Below are 17,848 nucleotides of genomic sequence, written 5' to 3'. Positions count from 1 at the left end.
GGGGATTAGGGAGGGAGGGATGGATGGACCCAGCAGGCAAAACTGCTTGAAATGATGTCGTTTCACCACTGTAACAACACTACAACTCTGCATTACAACACAGTTTTGCCTGCTGAGAGACAGTACAGGGGAGAGGAATATAAGTATATGGAGGAAAGGGAGAGGGCTATACCGGGGTAGTACAGGTATTAAGAGGAGTATATTAACATGTAACTATGGAGAGGAGATGGAGAGGACTATAGGGAGTAATATTAACATGTAACTATGGAGAGGACAATAGGGATTATATTAACATGTAACTATGGAGAGGAGATGGAGAGGACTATAGGGAGTATATTAACATGTAACTATGGAGAGGACTATAGGGAGTATATTAACATGTAACTATGGAGAGGAGATGGAGAGGACTATAAGGAGTAAATTAACATGTAACTATGGAGAGGACTATAGGGAGTAAATTAACATGTAACTATGGAGAGGAGATGGAGAGGACTATAGGGAGTAAATTAACATGTAACTATGGAGAGGACTATAGGGAGTATATTAACATGTAACTATGGAGAGGAGATGGAGAGGACTATAGGGAGTATATTAACATGTAACTATGGAGAGGACTATAGGGAGTATATTAACATGTAACTATGGAGAGGACTATAGGGAGTATATTAACATGTAACTATGGAGAGGACTATAGGGAGTATATTAACATGTAACTATGGAGAGGACTATAGGGAGTATATTAACATGTAACTATGGAGAGGAGATGGAGAGGACTATAGGGAGTATATTAACATGTAACTATGGAGAGGAGCTATAGGGAGTATATTAACATGTAACTATGGAGAGGACTATAGGGAGTATATTAACATGTAACTATGGAGAGGACTATAGGGAGTATATTAACATGTAACTATGGAGAGGACTATAGGGAGTATATTAACATGTAACTATGGAGAGGAGATGGAGAGGCTATAGGGAGTAAATTAACATGTAACTATGGAGAGGACTATAGGGAGTATATTAACATGTAACTATGGAGAGGAGATGGAGAGGACTATAGGGAGTATATTAACATGTAACTATGGAGAGGAGATGGAGAGGACTATAGGGAGTATATTAACATGTAACTATGGAGAGGAGATGGAGAGGACTATAGGGAGTATATTAACATGTAACTATGGAGAGGACTATAGGGAGTAAATTAACATGTAACTATGGAGAGGACTATAGGGAGTAAATTAACATGTAACTATGGAGAGGACTATAGGGAGTATATTAACATGTAACTATGGAGAGGACTATAGGGAGTATATTAACATGTAACTATGGAGAGGAGATGGAGAGGGCTATAGGGAGTATATTAATTAACATGTAACTATGGAGAGTAGATGGAGAGGACTATAGGGAGTATATTAACATGTAACTATGGAGAGGACTATAGGGAGTAATATTAACATGTAACTATGGAGAGGGACTATAGGGAGTATATTAACATGTAACTATGGAGAGGACTATAGGGAGTAAATTAACATGTAACTATGGAGAGGACTATAGGGAGTATATTAACATGTAACTATGGAGAGGAGATGGAGAGGACTATAGGGAGTAATATTAACATGTAACTATGGAGAGGACTATAGGGAGTATATTAACATGTAACTATGGAGAGGACTATAGGGAGTATATTAACATGTAACTATGGAGAGGAGATGGAGAGGACTATAGGGAGTAAATTAACATGTAACTATGGAGAGGACTATAGGGAGTATATTAACATGTAACTATGGAGAGGACTATAGGGAGTAAATTAACATGTAACTATGGAGAGGAGATAGAGAGGACTATAGGGAGTAAATTAACATGTAACTATGGAGAGGAGATGGAGAGGACTATAGGGAGTATATTAACATGTAACTATGGAGAGGACTATAGGGAGTATATTAACATGTAACTATGGAGAGGAGATGGAGAGGACTATAGGGAGTATATTAACATGTAACTATGGAGAGGACTATAGGGAGTGTATTAACATGTAACTATGGAGAGGACTATAGGGAGTGTATTAACATGTAACTATGGAGAGGACTATAGGGAGTATATTAACATGTAACTATGGAGAGGAGATGGAGAGGACTATAGGGAGTATATTAACATGTAACTATGGAGAGGAAATGGAGAGGACTATAAGGAGTAAATTAACATGTAACTATGGAGAGGACTATAGGGAGTATATTAACATGTAACTATGGAGAGGACTATAGGGAGTAAATTAACATGTAACTATGGAGAGGACTATTGGGAGTAAATTAACATGTAACTATGGAGAGGACTATAGGGAGTATATTAACATGTAACTATGGAGAGGAGATGGAGAGGACTATAGGGAGTATATTAACATGTAACTATGGAGAGGAGATGGAGAGGGCTATAAGGAGTATATTAACATGTAACTATGGAGAGGACTATAGGGAGTATATTAACATGTAACTATGGAGAGGACTATAGGGAGTAAATTAACATGTAACTATGGAGAGTAGATGGAGAGGGCTATAGGGAGTAAATTAACATGTAACTATGGAGAGGAGATGGAGAGCACTATAGGGAGTATATTAACATGTAACTATGGAGAGGACTATAGGGAGTATATTAACATGTAACTATGGAGAGGACTATAGGTAGTAAATTAACATGTAACTATGGAGAGGAGATGGAGAGGACTATAGGGAGTATATTAACATGTAACTATGGAGAGGACTATAGGGAGTAAATTAACATGTAACTATGGAGAGGAGATGGAGAGGACTATAGGGAGTATATTAACATGTAACTATGGAGAGGACTATAGGGAGTATATTAACATGTAACTATGGAGAGGAGATGGAGAGGACTATAGGGAGTATATTAACATGTAACTATGGAGAGGACTATAGGGAGTATATTAACATGTAACTATGGAGAGGACTATAGGGAGTATATTAACATGTAACTATGGAGAGGAGATGGAGAGGACTATAGGGAGTAAATTAACATGTAACTATGGAGAGGACTATAGGGAGTAAATTAACATGTAACTATGGAGAGGACTATAGGGAGTATATTAACATGTAACTATGGAGAGGAGATGGAGAGGACTATAGGGAGTATATTAACATGTAACTATGGAGAGGAATATAGGGAGTAAATTAACATGTAACTATGGAGAGGACTATAGGGAGTAAATTAACATGTAACTATGGGGAGGACTAAAGGGAGTATATTAACATGTAACTATGGAGAGGAGATGGAGAGGACTATCGGGAGTATATTAACATGTGGAGAATAGGAGACAGTCAGAGCTCACAAGGACAGAATAGGACATGGGTAACATGGGTAGTTATGCAGGGTGGCAAAATAAGCACCTAATGGATGGAAGGTCACTACTGCCTATGCTACCCGACTAGCTAGGACAGCTGAGCAAATACTATAGCAATACTATATATCCAGGGGCGCAACTTTGGTTTTAGAAGTGGGGGGGGATCACTTTTTTAAAAATGATTATTATTTTAATCCTTTTAGATAAACACTCCAAACAGCCTACCCTACCGCTCAGATGCATCCGCATGGTCCTAAAGCACACTGTTGCCTAGGTTTGTATCACATTCCAATTATAAAACTGGGGGCGACAAAAATGCAATTTCAGAATGTTGGGGGGACATATCCTCCCTGTCCCCAGTGAAAGTTGCGCCCCTGTATAGATCTCTATGAAGCAATCATGATCTCTAGGAAGCTGAACTGAACGGCAGGTCATCTGGGCTGGTGAATTTACATCTTCAGAGACAGTGAATAAAACTGAAAATATTTTCTGACAGCAGAAAATAACTGACAATGAAATGATAGACAAATTAACTGAGAGGGGACAAACAATCAAAGAAAGGGGAATAAAAACATTGAAAACAGCCCGAGGTGTAGGGAACAACTGGTCAATTCAGACTCAGAGGGTTTGGTGTTGACTGTACCTGGCTGTTAAGCTTGGACACCGCAGTGGCCAGAGCGATGTCTGGACGGTGGACCAGGGAACCTCCATGGGCAGCCTCCTGGCGAGCCTTCTCACGGTAGCCAATCTACCAGACACAATATACAAACCATGAGTGGACTGGATAATACAAGGGAAAGGGGATACCTAGTCAGTTTCACAAATGAATGGATTCAACCCAAATGTGTCTTCCGCATTTAACCCAACCCCTCTGACAAACCATCAGTGGGTAATGCACAGACAGACTGTCATGATATGACTTGTTTTGATGCCTTTGATGGCGTCATGCTGAGAATGTAAACAACAGCATGAATATTCATCTCAGAGAGGTAAACAAATACAAAATCCCTTTAATTTAGCAAAACAGGCTAACAGGCTTCGCCACTGTGTAGGCTATTCACTGTGTACTAAACACTCACATTGCTGGCGAGCTTGGAGGCCTGTGTAGCCCTCATGATGTCTGGGCGCATAGCCACAGAGGTGTAGTTGAGCTTGGCCTTAGCCTCCTGCCTGTAGGCAAACTAGAAATGGAGAGAGGAAAGAGTGATATTTGTGACAACTGCTGATGTAAAAAGGGCTTTATTAATGCATTTGATAGACTGACTGAATAATAACAATCAATTCTATAAAACATGCATGAACTATTGAATGTCTTTAATATAGGAGATATACAGTACAGATGTCTTTTTATAGAAGAGGAATGTGACTGACTTACATTGCTCTGATTCTTGGCTACGTCCATGGCGTGCTGCACATCGGGAGGTACTCTCATGCTGTTGTACTTGGACTTGCCCTTCTCCTTCTCAAACTTCTGCTTGTACTGTTTCTGTGGACAGAGCGGCGGAGGCAAAGACGTCAAAGGTAACAAATGGCTCAGGACTGTATAGTCTTGGGAAGTCTCATTCACTTTGTGCAAGAAATCTGGAAATTGAGGTTCAGGACTGTATTCCAGCTCTAACTAAACAGCTGGTATGGGGGAGACTGACCTCGCTGACCAGTTTGCCCATGTCCTTGGCGTGGATGGTGTCGCGGGTCGTGGGCAGTGTGGTGAATTGTCCGGTCTGCTGCTCCATCTTGCCAGCCAGCTTGTATTTGCTCTGAGGACAGAAAGAAAACCAAGGACTCGTGCCAGACTGGAATCTGATTGGGCGACGTACAAACCAAATTAACATACTGTACAGTTGCATTCATTATAACAAATGTTCTTGAGATGTTTTGTGACAAATTTCTTGTTCATCCATAAATTAAGGTTCACATTATGACATTTAAGATCTATCTATAATAACTATACTGTAGGTTAGTAAAGAAAGTCATTTATTGGCAGTAATAAACATTACATAGTAAGTATCTGTAGTTATCATGTTTTTGGTGTTTTCTGCTTCTTACCTCAGATGCCAGAATGCGCACTGACTTGGCATGAAGGTTAGTAGGAGTGTCCAGAACAGTCTTATACTGACCCTTTGCCTTCTCAAACTTCTCTCTGTATTTCACCTGGTGGACAGAACAAAGCACCGCAATTAACACAGGCTTTTCTTTACCTTCAGATTTCATTTCCATGTGTCAGAATAGAATAGAACATATTTATTTTGATTGATGGGTGGCAGGTAAAAGAACAACTACTCACATTGCTTAAGTCAGCATTCATCTTAGCCAGGACGGCTAACTTGTCGTCCACGATGGAGATCACACAGCCCTTCATCATCTCCTTGTCATACGTGTACTCAATCTGAGGACAGCAACACATGCAGCAGGGGTTAGACCAGAAGAGCCATGTCAAAGGAATCAGTATAGAAACCTGGGCCGGTGTTTTGTTATGTGTATAGCTAAGTCATCTAAGTCACTATTGTTTTTAGCATTGTATTCTTCTACATATAGTTTTTCATGGACTCTTAGAAGAGGAGCCCCCTTGTGGTCTAAAATACATCCAAACAAACATCCAAACAAACTAAGGTCTGTAGTGTATGACTCACATCACTCTGCTGGAAGTTGGCCTTGGCAGCTTGGATAAAGTCAGGTCTGTCGACGGTCCAGATCCACTTGTTCTTGGTGGCCTGGTATTTCTTCCTGTAGTCCAGCTGGAAGGAGACAAATCATACAGGAACAAAACAGTGAGTGAAGTGTCTGCCTCAAGAAAAAACATTTTAGAAGGGTGGAAAACATCAGGTATAACGCCTGGCCCTAACAAGCCAACTTCATTCACTAATACATTCATTCAGACGTGGTGTTCAGAGGTAAATGGATAAGAGGAGATGAGGAGTACTGGAAGAGAGACTCACATTGCTGATGTTCTTGTAGGCTTCCTTGGCAGCGCGGATTTCAAAGGATTCAGGGTCCATGTTGATCTGGGCCTTGCTCTTCTCATATAGCTCCTTGTACTTCAGCTGAGACAAAGGAGAGAAAAGCACACTGATACAGAACTAGGGATATGACTGTACCTGCCTCCATCTAAATCTTAGACATGTGGTTGTAAGGCTTTCCAATAGATAGCATAGCCACAATGTCTAAATTTGTTACATCGTAAAAATTCATGAAAATAAAAATGAGCTTTATGGTCTTAATTTAAGGTTAGGGATAGGCATTAGGTTAGCAGTGTGCTTAAGGTTAGGTTTAAAATAAGATTTTAAGAAGAGCAATTGTAGAAATAGGTGGGATTTATGACTTTGTGACTGTGTTAACTAGTGACAACCTAGTGAAATGGAAGGCAGCCATTTTGAGAGTGTAGAGTACATACCACGCTGGTGATCTCCTTGACCTTCTTCATGTGTGTGCTGTGTGGAGTGTCATGTCCCAGGGTGTAGCCCTTAGCCTTGTTCTTGTTATAATCCATCTTGTAGACATTCTGGAAAAAGTGATAGGAAAATGTTGCAAGTCACAATTATTCAAATATAGTCTTATGTTGTACATTTATACATTATATGATTTTATGAAATATTTATTTCATTTTGTTACTTCATTTATTTTTCTGAGAAGAGGGAGACCTTGACAACAATTGCAACAAAAAGTATATTTAATTGAATGCTGTGTGACGAAGTGAACTCACGTCTCCGATGGCTTTGCTGCGTTTGTGGCTCTCATGCTCAGGAGTCTCCAGGATGGAGGTGAACTTGTTCTTAGCACGCTCATACTGCTCCCTGTACTTCCACTGTAGTGATGGGGGCAGAGCACCAGAGTTAGACACACTCACACAGGAGAGACATTACTGTCAAATCAGTATCAATTTACCTTTTATTAACAGTGTTTAAATGATCTATAGATGATCTATGTGCTTTGCAGATTGATTTTATGAGTTAAGTTTACATAGCTTTATCCATTCCTGATGAAACTAAATGTATGTGCTAAAAAAGATAATGACATTTAAAATGTAGTGTAGCATGAAAAGGAGATTCTGTGAAGAGTGACTACAGTACATGACAATGTAATGAATGAATGCAATGGGAAGACACCATGCACAGGTTGGAACATGCTTTATGGAAACATGCAACACAATGAAATGATGTGCAAAGACATGTCCACAAACACAGTGTGAGAATGAAAACAGTGGTTTTCTCATGGATCAGCTCATCTCCTACTGATGAGTCTGGTGCTATTTGAACATGATTAGTACAGACTAATGATGGTTGTGTTTATTTATTATCATTTGGATAAAAAATGTAAAATTAAATAAATGAAAATAAACAAAACTATTGACTTTGTCATAGGAAATATGTATTCCTCATTTAACGTACAAGGTCTTTCTAGACGGTTCAGTCTGCACTTGTGATGTGGGTTACAGGGAGCGGGATCATAACTTGGGATGAGGTGGGTAGCTTGGGTTCAGAGGTCAGTGGAGATTCAAGAGTGTTTCTGAAGCAGATGTCCAGAATTTGACAAATGTGGTGGTTGGCGGCAGGTAGCCTAGCAGTTAATAGCGTTGGGACAGAAACCCAAATCCGTTGATGTGCCCTTCAGCAAGGTACTTAACCTTAATTGGTCCTGTAAGTCGCTCTGGATAAGTGCTTCTGCTAAATTACTAATATTGAAATGTGAAAAAAATGGGAGTGAAGGAAGTTACTGTCAATTATGAGTTCAGCATGGGTTTCCACAGCTGAAGTTAGCTAGGGCTGAGGCTGGGAAGACAACTGCAGCAGGAGGGAGAGGGAATTGGGAAAACTCTGCGAGGTGAGTTTGGTTGGTCTGTTGGGCCGATGGACGATTACCTTACACTGCTCGCTGGACTGGTAAATGGCGCTGAGGATGTCTGGGCGGAGCAGCTCATTGCAGCCATTCTTTAAGAGCACCCTGGCCCTGGATCTATATTTTTTCTGTCCACGGACGGACACACTAACACACACACAGACACAGACACATGCTGAAGACAGGGACAGGGTCAGTGGACAGGACGGAGTGGACTGGAGAGGAGCTGCGGAGATCCTAGGCCTGGAGTCTGTGTTGTGTCCTCCTGATCTATTCCCTCAGAACCATTAAATCTGGTTCAATCTGGTTCAATCAATCAATCAATCATATGGGCTTTTTTTTATTAGCTTTTATGATTTTGCCGATGCTTTTAAAAATGTTGACTTTTGTCATTAAAACTGACATGATAAAGGGGTTCAACCAAGTCTACGGGTTTGACTCTGAGTGCACAGATCAAGGAGAGTGTAGCCGCTCACTCAGAACACCCAAGAGGGCTATTTGAGTGACAGAGTACAACACCTGCTGCGTGAGGAAAAAGAGAGAGACGTGAACACGAACAACCACGGACATCATATCCATGCGACTACAACCTCCCGCAGGCCTGCAGTCAGATGACCTCATGCACCGGGCTCAGAAGCAGGCTATCTGATAGGCCCAGAGAAGGCAGAGGCGGACAAGGGCAGGGCTCAGCAGCGGGCCAATCCTAGCTTTACCTGGCTATTCTTGGCGTTCTCCTTAGCCAGGAGGTTTCTAGGATCATCCAACACACTGCTGTACTTATCCTTGGTCTTCTCATAGGCTGCTCTATAGTGCCTCTGCTCAGAACGTCAAAAAGGAGTTAAAGACAACTGACAAACGAACAGGGAGCTGTGACAGTCAGGGGATAAGAAGACTACCAGGAAAGAAAGCCAAGGTTAATCCCATGTGATACATAGAGGAATGAACTGCAGAGACAAAAGAAAGTTGAGTGACAACAACACGGTATTGTGGCTAGGATTACCTCAGGATGAAAGCAAGGTGCATTCATCATTACAGAAGATATACATAACGTTATCGACTAATCATGACCATCTTTTACCTTCAAAGCTGAGAATCCAAATGAGATGCAGTAGAAAGAAAACACATGTTATACTCATTACTGTATCTGTTTTTCAGGAGATCATTTAAATAAGATCAAAGCTATCCAGTGTATCCAAATTGAAACCGATATGAATTTGTATAAATGTGTTCCAAAAGTGCGGCTGTGACTTACATCGTTGATAATAACGGAGGCCTTCTTGGCGGCCTGGAAGAATGGAGTGTCACAGGTGTACTTGAAGCGGTGTCTATTCTTCTCGAATGTTTCTTTATAGTGTCTCTGTTTACAAAAGAGAAGAAAAAAGACTGGAGGTTATGGAAGACAAAGATACAGTAAGATCTGAGAAGGTTTTTATTGTATTTGCAGCGGTAGATGATTTTCTTTACCTCACTGAAGAGGACCTTGTTCTTCTCAGCCTGGACCATCTCAGGTCTGTCCCACACGTAGCAGCCAATACCCTTCAGCCAATCCAGATCCTCCTTGTACTTGATCTAATATTGGACAGAGAAATTAATGGTGTGGGTCATTCATAAACATGTTACATACAAGTATTCTAATATGCTGAAATGGACAATACAATTGTTTTATGGTAAACTACCCATTCTAAGCATTCAAATGTACTGAAATTGACAATACAATGATTCTGCTGTGAGGGTATTTTCTGATGTTAAGGGGACGTCACTCACATCGCTGACGTTTTCACCGATGATTCTGCTGTGGAAAAACTCAGGACGGTCGGGCATGGATCTCCATGTACCCAGAGAGTTGATGTACTTCTCTCTGTATTTGACCTGTGTGAAGTAGAGAAAGAGAAGTGTCTTATATCTGTATGATAACATACATGTATACAGTATTTGGCTAAATCCACATACCAAAAGTCCATTTAATGGGCCAAAACATCCTATTGGATGGATGGCTCTGAGCCAGATGCCAAAGCTGGTTGAAACAACTTAGTTGAAAGAGATTACTGGTCGTAAACTGGTTGAAATGAATAGGTTGAAAGAGATTACTGGTCGTAAACTGGTTGAAATGAATAGGTTGAAAGAGATTACTGGTCGTAAACTGGTTGAAATGAATAGGTTGAAAGAGATTACTGGTCGTAAACTGGTTGAAATGAATAGGTTGAAAGAGATTACTGGTTGTAATGATGTCATTTCAAACAGTTTTGGTAGCTGGGGAGATCTTTTCTAATTGGCTGATATACTGACCTCACTGATGTCATCGGTGACCCTACGGTGACACACGATATCCAGGGCATCCTTGACACTGTGGTAGTGTCCCTTGGATCGTTCAAAGCTCTCCTTGTAGCGCAGCTGGAGAGAGAGAGAGAGAGAGAAGAGAAAGAGAAAGAGAGAGAGAGAGAGAGAGAGAGAGAGAGAGAGAGAGAGAGAGAGAGAGAGAAAGAGAGAAAGAAAGAGAGAGATAAAGAGAGAGAGAGAGAAAAGAGAGAGAGAGAGATAAAGAAAGAGAGAGAGAGAGAGTGTAATAGGTCAGCCTTTTGTAAGAAGGACAACTTAAAGCCCAAAGACAGTAGAGGTGGAGGAGGGATCACCAGAGAGCATACTCACATCACTGGACTGTAGGTAGGCCTTCTTGGCCCGGACCAGGATGGGTGTGTCATGGATGCTAGTGTACTTGTGCTTCATCTTCTCATACTGATCTTTGTATTTGATCTGGGGACGAAACAGAGGAGAAACTGTGTTAGAGCAGCGGTGTAGGGCAAATACTATGGTATCATACTGGGACATGATAACCTTCACACTGGGTTGTAAGGAGGAAAAGTGTTTGAGTTAAATTGCGTTAGAAAGACTTACCTCGCTGAAGACCACCTTCATAGCCCTGGCGTGGCTCATTATGGGGGTGTCCTTCTCCGGAGTGAAGTGGGCCCTCTCCTTGGAGGCCAGGTCAGTGTACATATACTGCAGTTATGAGAGACATTAACAAAAATGTCAGAAATCCCTTTCTTTGTATCTTCCTTTTGTCATTGTTGTGCTTTAAGTTGGTATCAATACAAATCTTAACACAGATATTAGTCCTCCTAAGAGTTCACCAGGTTTATTGTATCTATGAGAGCTAAATTGACATGCCTTGTTGCTGAGCTGTTGGGCCCATTTGACTCTCTTGACATCGAGGGAGTCCAGGGTGGTGGTGCACTTGGTCTTCTCCACATTGCCCTGGGCTCTGTACATCAGCTGAGGACGACAGGTTAAAGGTTAACATAGCCACTTAACACTGCCTATTCAGACAGAAAGACAGACCTGTGAAACCATATTATAATACGTCAAAACTTCCATTAAATGCTGAGTCTCCAACAAGCAATGACCTCGTATAATGGCAGTTTTACTGTATTCTGTTAATATATTGTATATTAGAATATGATATATTAATAATATATATGTCTGGGAAATGGTGGGCGATATGGTAGAGAACATGACTCACGTCGCTCATGTGGGTCTTTAGCTCAGTGACACGCTGGTACTCTGGTGTGTCTAGGACCACAGTGAAGTTGGCATGGTTCTTCTTTGCCTCAACTTCATAGTTGGACTGTTGTGGGGAGACAAATGAATATGGATTAGCATGGAGCAGATATATTATAGACAGTATTTACAGTATTTGCAGATTGTGTACACTTAGCTAATTACTTAGACCAATCGCCCCATGAGGAAGTTATCCATCAACTGATTGGTGATTGAAGCCATAACAAAATGAGAAAGAAAGGAAAGGTACCTACTCTAAACTTGGTAATGTTGCGGACAGTAGACATCTCAGGTGTGTCATACAGGAAGCAGCCAATGCCTCTCAGCCACAGAAGGTCCTCCTTGTATCTCAGCTGGTGATGGAAACACAGACACAACGATTACATTACTGTATAATTATTCATTAGGCATGGAGGGACTTAGAAAAATAACAATAAACCATTAACCCTTCTCATATTCTCACTGAAGTTAACTTAAGTATTCATTGAACAGTAGTTGTATAGCCTAAATATTGCAGGTTTCAGAAGTTGCTTGGCTGCTTTGTTTTCAGTGAGTGAACGTTATTGGGTCACGTACGTCACTGGTGATCTCGTTGACGTGGTTACAGTGTATCATCTGGGGAGTGACGCCCATGGGAATCATGGTGCCTCTGTTAGCGAAGTACTTCTCCTTGTAACACAACTGCATGGGACAGAGGGAGACACACAGTACTTAGAACATGTGGCAAACTAACTTCACAGCAAACAGAACAAATAAATGCATCGTTTTTAAACAAAATGTCTCTAAATATATGAATGAAAAAACAGATATAAAAAAACAGATATAATCATGAAGAATTAGACTTGTAGCAAGCATCAACACAAAGCCATAGTAACAAACATCAATGAGCCATAGTAACAAACATCAATGAGCCATAGTAACAAACATCAATGAGCCATAGTAACAAACATCAATGAGCCATAGTAACAAACATCAATGAGCCATAGTAACAAACATCAATGAGCCATAGTAACAAACATCAATGAGCCATAGTAACAAACATCAATGAGCCATAGTAACAAACATCAATGAGCCATAGTAACAAACATCAATGAGCCATAGTAACAAACATCAATGAGCCATAGTAACAAACATCAATGAGCCATAGTAACAAACATCAATGAGCCATAGTAACAAACATCAATGAGCCATAGTAACAAACATCAATGAGCCATAGTAACAAACATCAATGAGCCATAGTAACAAACATCAATGAGCCATAGAAACAAACATCAATGAGCCATAGTAACAAACATCAATGAGCCATAGTAACAAACATCAATGAGCCATAGTAACAAACATCAATGAGCCATAGTAACAAACATCAATGAGCCATAGTAACAAACATCAATGAGCCATAGTAACAAACATCAATGAGCCATAGTAACAAACATCAATGAGCCATAGTAACAAACATCAATGAGCCATAGTAACAAACATCAATGAGCCATAGTAACAAACATCAATGAGCCATAGTAACAAACATCAATGAGCCATAGAAACAAACATCAATGAGCCATAGTAACAAACATCAATGAGCCATAGTAACAAACATCAATGAGCCATAGTAACAAACATCAATGACAATAGTACAGGAGTGATAATGACAGGATGACAAAAGGTCACGTACGTCGCTGACGGCCTCCTGGGTCATCTTGACCTGTCTGATCTCGGGTGTGTCGTAGGTGCTGTGGATCTTGCCCTTGCCCTTCTCATACAGCTCACGGTATAGACGCTGGGACAGACAGACAGACAGACAGAGAGGGGAAATAACATCACTACTACTAAGCCACAAAACAATCCTTTTAATAATACCAACATACCAGAGTCTTTGACTCAATAACAATTCAAAATCTTTCAAGGGATTCATAACAAAAAATATATAGATGGATCATCAATCAAATTGAATAATTCATAAATTATGATATTTTTCCAAATAGTGAGGGAAGAGTAGCAGACGTTTGTAATCCTACCGGGTTGGTGACCTTGTTGGCGTTCCTGATGTTGACGAAGCTGACACCATCTGGGTCCATGGTGTAGTTCGTAGCCTTTGACTTTTCATAGTCATTCTTGTACTTCACCTACACAACACAACAACACAATTCCATGAGTGAGGTACTACGATACAAATCCAATAAATTACCATTCTATGGTAACTACACATATAGGCTTCCTTTAATTCACCTACAGTACACAACACAACACTGTTCCTAGTGTAACTCCACTACATCCATACAGACATCCTACAGTACACAACACTGTTCCTAGTGTAACTCCACTACATCCATACAGTCATCCTACAGTACACAACACAACACTGTTCCTAGTGTAACTCCACTACATCCATACAGTCATCCTACAGTACACAACACAACACTGTTCCTAGTGTAACTCCACTACATCCATACAGTCATCCTACAGTACACAACACAACACTGTTCCTAGTGTAACTCCACTACATCCATACAGACATCCTACAGTACAAACACAACACTCCTACAGTATGTGCCTCTCATAACTGAAACTTTGCATGTGAATAGATTATTATTATTACATTTTTTACAATGACCTCACAGAATGTGAATGGTTCATATTTTATACACAATGTAACAAATTGATGAACATTTGAAGAAAATAAAGTGTCTTTCTTACGCTGCTGGCAACAATGGAATTTTGTTTTGCCTGCTTCATGAGAGGATTGTCGTGGGGAAGAGAGTAGCCAGTGGGCATGAAGTTCTTGTTGGCCTCTTTGTACAAGTTCTGAAGAAAATAAGGAGAGGGGTAATCAGAAGAGGACATAAGATATGAGAATCATAATACAAATTGCAGTCAGCGTTTATTTCCAGAAACAGTTTGAGGGAGCAGTTACTATCTATGTATCTTTGAAGTTATGAGTGATGTATGCTTTGTAAGAGTGTACTTAAAGCAAAGAAATGATCCCAGAAAATAAGTAAGAATGGAAAACATCTTACATCACTCTGGTTGAAGTTGGCCAGGCGTGCCCTCTCTGTATCCACGGTGACAGCGGGGGAGGAGTTAGTTCCCTTGACATTGGTGGCGTAGTCGTTACGGTAGTGAAGCTGAGAACATGAGAGCATAGAGGACGAATAGGTGAGAAATGAATATGCATCATCATTGAACGATTTAACAATCTGGCCTTAATGTCCATGTACTCTTGTAATCTCCACCCGGCACAGCCAGAAGAGCACTGGTCACCCAACAGAGCCTGGTTCCTCTCTAGGTTTCATCCTAGGTTCCTGCCTTTCTAGGGAGTTTTTCCTAGCCAACATGTTTCTACAGCTGCATTGCTTGCTGTTTGGGGTTTTAGGCTGGGTTTCTGTATAACACTTTGTGACATCTGTTGATGTAAAAATGGCTTTATAAATACATTTGATTGATTGATCATTATGAAACTTATTTTAATTCTTAACTTCAATTTGTTCTTAACTGACTCGTCTGATTAAATAAGGGTTAAATAAAACAACAAAATGGTGATATAGAAGTAAGAAGCTTTAGTGACAGTACTCACATCGCTCAGGTTCTGAGAACTCAGTTTTGCTGTCTCATAGGTAGGAGTGTCGATGACCACAGAGTAATCCTTGAACGCCTCAATGCCCTTGGCTCTGTACTTGTTCTGGAAGACAAGAACAAACATACAAATACATCCACATCTTTGACCACATCTGTGGGGTGAATCTGATACCTAAAGTCATTAGATTAGGAGAGGAGAGGAGGAAAGACGGATTAAGAAAGATAGGTGAGAGGCATGCGGAGGGAGCATACATCGCTCTGCAGTTTGTCAGCAGCCTTGACTCGCAGGATCTCAGGGGTGTCCCAGGCATAGCAGCCAATTCCCCTCAGCCAGTTCAGGTCATCCTTGTAGAAGATCTGGGGAGTCACAGAAAAATAACAATCAGTTAATGAAGTCATAATGACAAGCAAGAGGAAGTACAGAATTAATGAACTATAACTTAGAACTACATAATATAATGAACTACACACATATAACTGTTAGTTTAGAAGTAATTTCCAATAGTAGTTACTATGTCTGACACATTCTACCAGATCGTAAATGAACAACTACACCCCAGAAGAAAAAAAATAACATTAGGTCTTCCTGAAGAACATTTTTTTTATCTATAAAAAAAAATGCTATATTTTATTAGAAAATAATATCGTTTATAATAAGTAAGAATAACACATTTTATTCAATTGAATAATTTAACTTCACATGAAACTGTGATTAAATGCAATGTGAAATCCCAATAAATACAGTTTTCCACATAAAAAAAGTGTATTCAAATATGAATTGTTCAGATGACTCACGTCGCTGAGCTGCTCGTTGACCTTGCGTGCCTGGACGTACACCTGCATATCAGGCATACAGATCCACTGGTGCAGGTGCTTCCTGTAACCGATCTCACTGACATAGTTCTGGGTTTGACGGGCTGAAAGGACATCTAGCATATCTGGGGGGATGTGGTTCTTTGCCTTGGTCTTCTCATAGTCCGCCTTGTACAAGCGCTATATGTAGGGAGGGTACATAAACCATTATATGTGTCTAGATTTCCATCGGTTTAAGATCAATGTATTTGACTGCCATATGGAAAGAGTAAAGAGGCGATCATGAAAAAAGGCAACAAGACTCACGTCAAGACCCATCTTTCCAGCTTTGAGGCAGCGGAGAGTTTGTGGGTCGTCCTCCAGGGACTTGGGCAGGGTGTAGAGGGACTTGAACTTCTCATAATCCTCCCTGTATTTAACCTATAGGGGAGGGGATCATATGGGTTGCTTTGAGTAGTGGGCTTTAACAATGTACATGCAACTTTTATGTATGCGATAACTGATAAACCAAATGAATGACATTGAATCTTAGGGATCCAAAACAACAACATTAAACAAATGATGATTTCTCAATAAAGAACATCAAAAGTTAAAAAACGTCTTGGACTACAAAAGGGTTTTAAGTTGGGTGATATGTTGAACTCACATTGCTGAGGATGACCTTCTGTTGCTTGGCGTGTTTCAGGGCGTGGGAGTCTGATGGCAGCGTGTAATCTTTAGCCTTGATCTTGTCCCAGGCAGATGTATATGTTTTCTAGATGACACAAAAGGAAAGATAAACATTCTAAATACACCATTTAAAATCCTAATAGGTCATTTGGAGACATAGTGTCTGTCTACAGTAGAGCCACACTCACGGTGCTGTAGATGTCCTTGAGGGTGGCATTGTGTGCGTAGTTGTAGGTATCCAGAATTGTGGTATACATATGTTTGTCTTTATGGTAAGCCTCCCTATAGTTCAGCTGTGGAGATAAAGAGCATATGTTTTGATACAAAGCGGATTTTAAACATGTTTATACTATTAGAAGAATTGTGTAGTATGATGCAGTATAGTATAGATTTCTGTATAGTACATCTGACACTCACATCACTGGCCCAGGTGTGACCCAGGAGAGCAGTCACGTAGACAGGGGTGTCTGTCACGATGGAGTAGTTGTTGAATTCCTTCTTACCCTCCTCCTTGTATTTGAGCTGTGAGAAAACAAATGCAGAACCATGGTCACGGGTGGCTCAGTTGGTAGAGCATGGTGCTTGCAATGCCAGGGTTGTGGGTTCAATTCCCACGCGGGACCAGTATGAACATGTATACACTCACTACAGTAAGTCGATCTAGATAAAAGCATCTACGAAATGACTAAAATGTAATAGTCTCCAAGCAGGAATATCCCTTTTTAAATAGTCTCTTATCACTATTATGATAAAATATACTATATATTTAGTATTTATGATGGACTGGTAGTCAATCATTAACAAAGGAAAGACTAGGGGAGTCATTGGTATAAATGACAGTAAGTGTGACAGAGGTGATGTCTCTCTTTGTACTCACATCGCTCTGCAGCAGGTGGGCATTCTTGGCGCGGACAAGCTCAGGTGTGTCCCAAGCATAGCAACCAATACCCTTTATCCAGTTCAGGTCGTCTTTGTAGTACACCTAGCAGACAGATAGACAATACCACAACCCAGAGATCAGATCAGTTGGATTTAACACTGAATATAAATAACACA

The 17,848-nt window shown here is 40.4% G+C and overlaps 1 protein-coding gene across 13 annotated transcripts in view; it reads right to left on the bottom strand.

Moving 5' to 3' along the window:
* Positions 1-17,848, bottom strand: part of LOC100194727 (nebulin) — a 100,435-nt gene that overhangs the window by 21,698 nt on the left and 60,889 nt on the right. For all 13 annotated transcript variants that reach the window (XM_045704788.2, XM_082967184.1, XM_082967186.1 and 10 more), the window contains 33 exons: positions 17,670-17,774; positions 17,210-17,314; positions 16,981-17,085; positions 16,770-16,877; positions 16,430-16,543; positions 16,106-16,303; positions 15,563-15,667; positions 15,309-15,413; positions 14,752-14,859; positions 14,432-14,539; positions 13,753-13,860; positions 13,410-13,514; positions 12,317-12,421; positions 11,995-12,093; positions 11,703-11,807; positions 11,351-11,455; positions 11,078-11,182; positions 10,832-10,936; positions 10,472-10,576; positions 9,950-10,054; positions 9,650-9,754; positions 9,438-9,542; positions 8,899-9,000; positions 7,053-7,154; positions 6,744-6,851; positions 6,289-6,393; positions 5,983-6,087; positions 5,637-5,738; positions 5,399-5,503; positions 4,999-5,109; positions 4,728-4,838; positions 4,432-4,533; positions 3,996-4,100 (listed from right to left, as the gene is read on the bottom strand). In XM_045704788.2, coding sequence (XP_045560744.1) covers positions 3,996-4,100; positions 4,432-4,533; positions 4,728-4,838; positions 4,999-5,109; positions 5,399-5,503; positions 5,637-5,738; positions 5,983-6,087; positions 6,289-6,393; positions 6,744-6,851; positions 7,053-7,154; positions 8,899-9,000; positions 9,438-9,542; positions 9,650-9,754; positions 9,950-10,054; positions 10,472-10,576; positions 10,832-10,936; positions 11,078-11,182; positions 11,351-11,455; positions 11,703-11,807; positions 11,995-12,093; positions 12,317-12,421; positions 13,410-13,514; positions 13,753-13,860; positions 14,432-14,539; positions 14,752-14,859; positions 15,309-15,413; positions 15,563-15,667; positions 16,106-16,303; positions 16,430-16,543; positions 16,770-16,877; positions 16,981-17,085; positions 17,210-17,314; positions 17,670-17,774 — 3,576 coding nt within the window. The remainder of the gene's footprint in view (positions 1-3,995; positions 4,101-4,431; positions 4,534-4,727; positions 4,839-4,998; positions 5,110-5,398; positions 5,504-5,636; positions 5,739-5,982; positions 6,088-6,288; positions 6,394-6,743; positions 6,852-7,052; positions 7,155-8,898; positions 9,001-9,437; positions 9,543-9,649; positions 9,755-9,949; positions 10,055-10,471; positions 10,577-10,831; positions 10,937-11,077; positions 11,183-11,350; positions 11,456-11,702; positions 11,808-11,994; positions 12,094-12,316; positions 12,422-13,409; positions 13,515-13,752; positions 13,861-14,431; positions 14,540-14,751; positions 14,860-15,308; positions 15,414-15,562; positions 15,668-16,105; positions 16,304-16,429; positions 16,544-16,769; positions 16,878-16,980; positions 17,086-17,209; positions 17,315-17,669; positions 17,775-17,848) is intronic.

The sequence above is a fragment of the Salmo salar genome, chromosome 21 (genome assembly GCF_965601325.2).
Source record: "Salmo salar chromosome 21, fSalSal1, whole genome shotgun sequence".
In the NCBI taxonomy this organism is placed as follows: domain Eukaryota; kingdom Metazoa; phylum Chordata; class Actinopteri; order Salmoniformes; family Salmonidae; genus Salmo; species Salmo salar.
The sequence above is the reverse complement of the archived record's forward strand: the minus strand, read 5'-3'. Positions and strand labels throughout refer to the sequence as shown.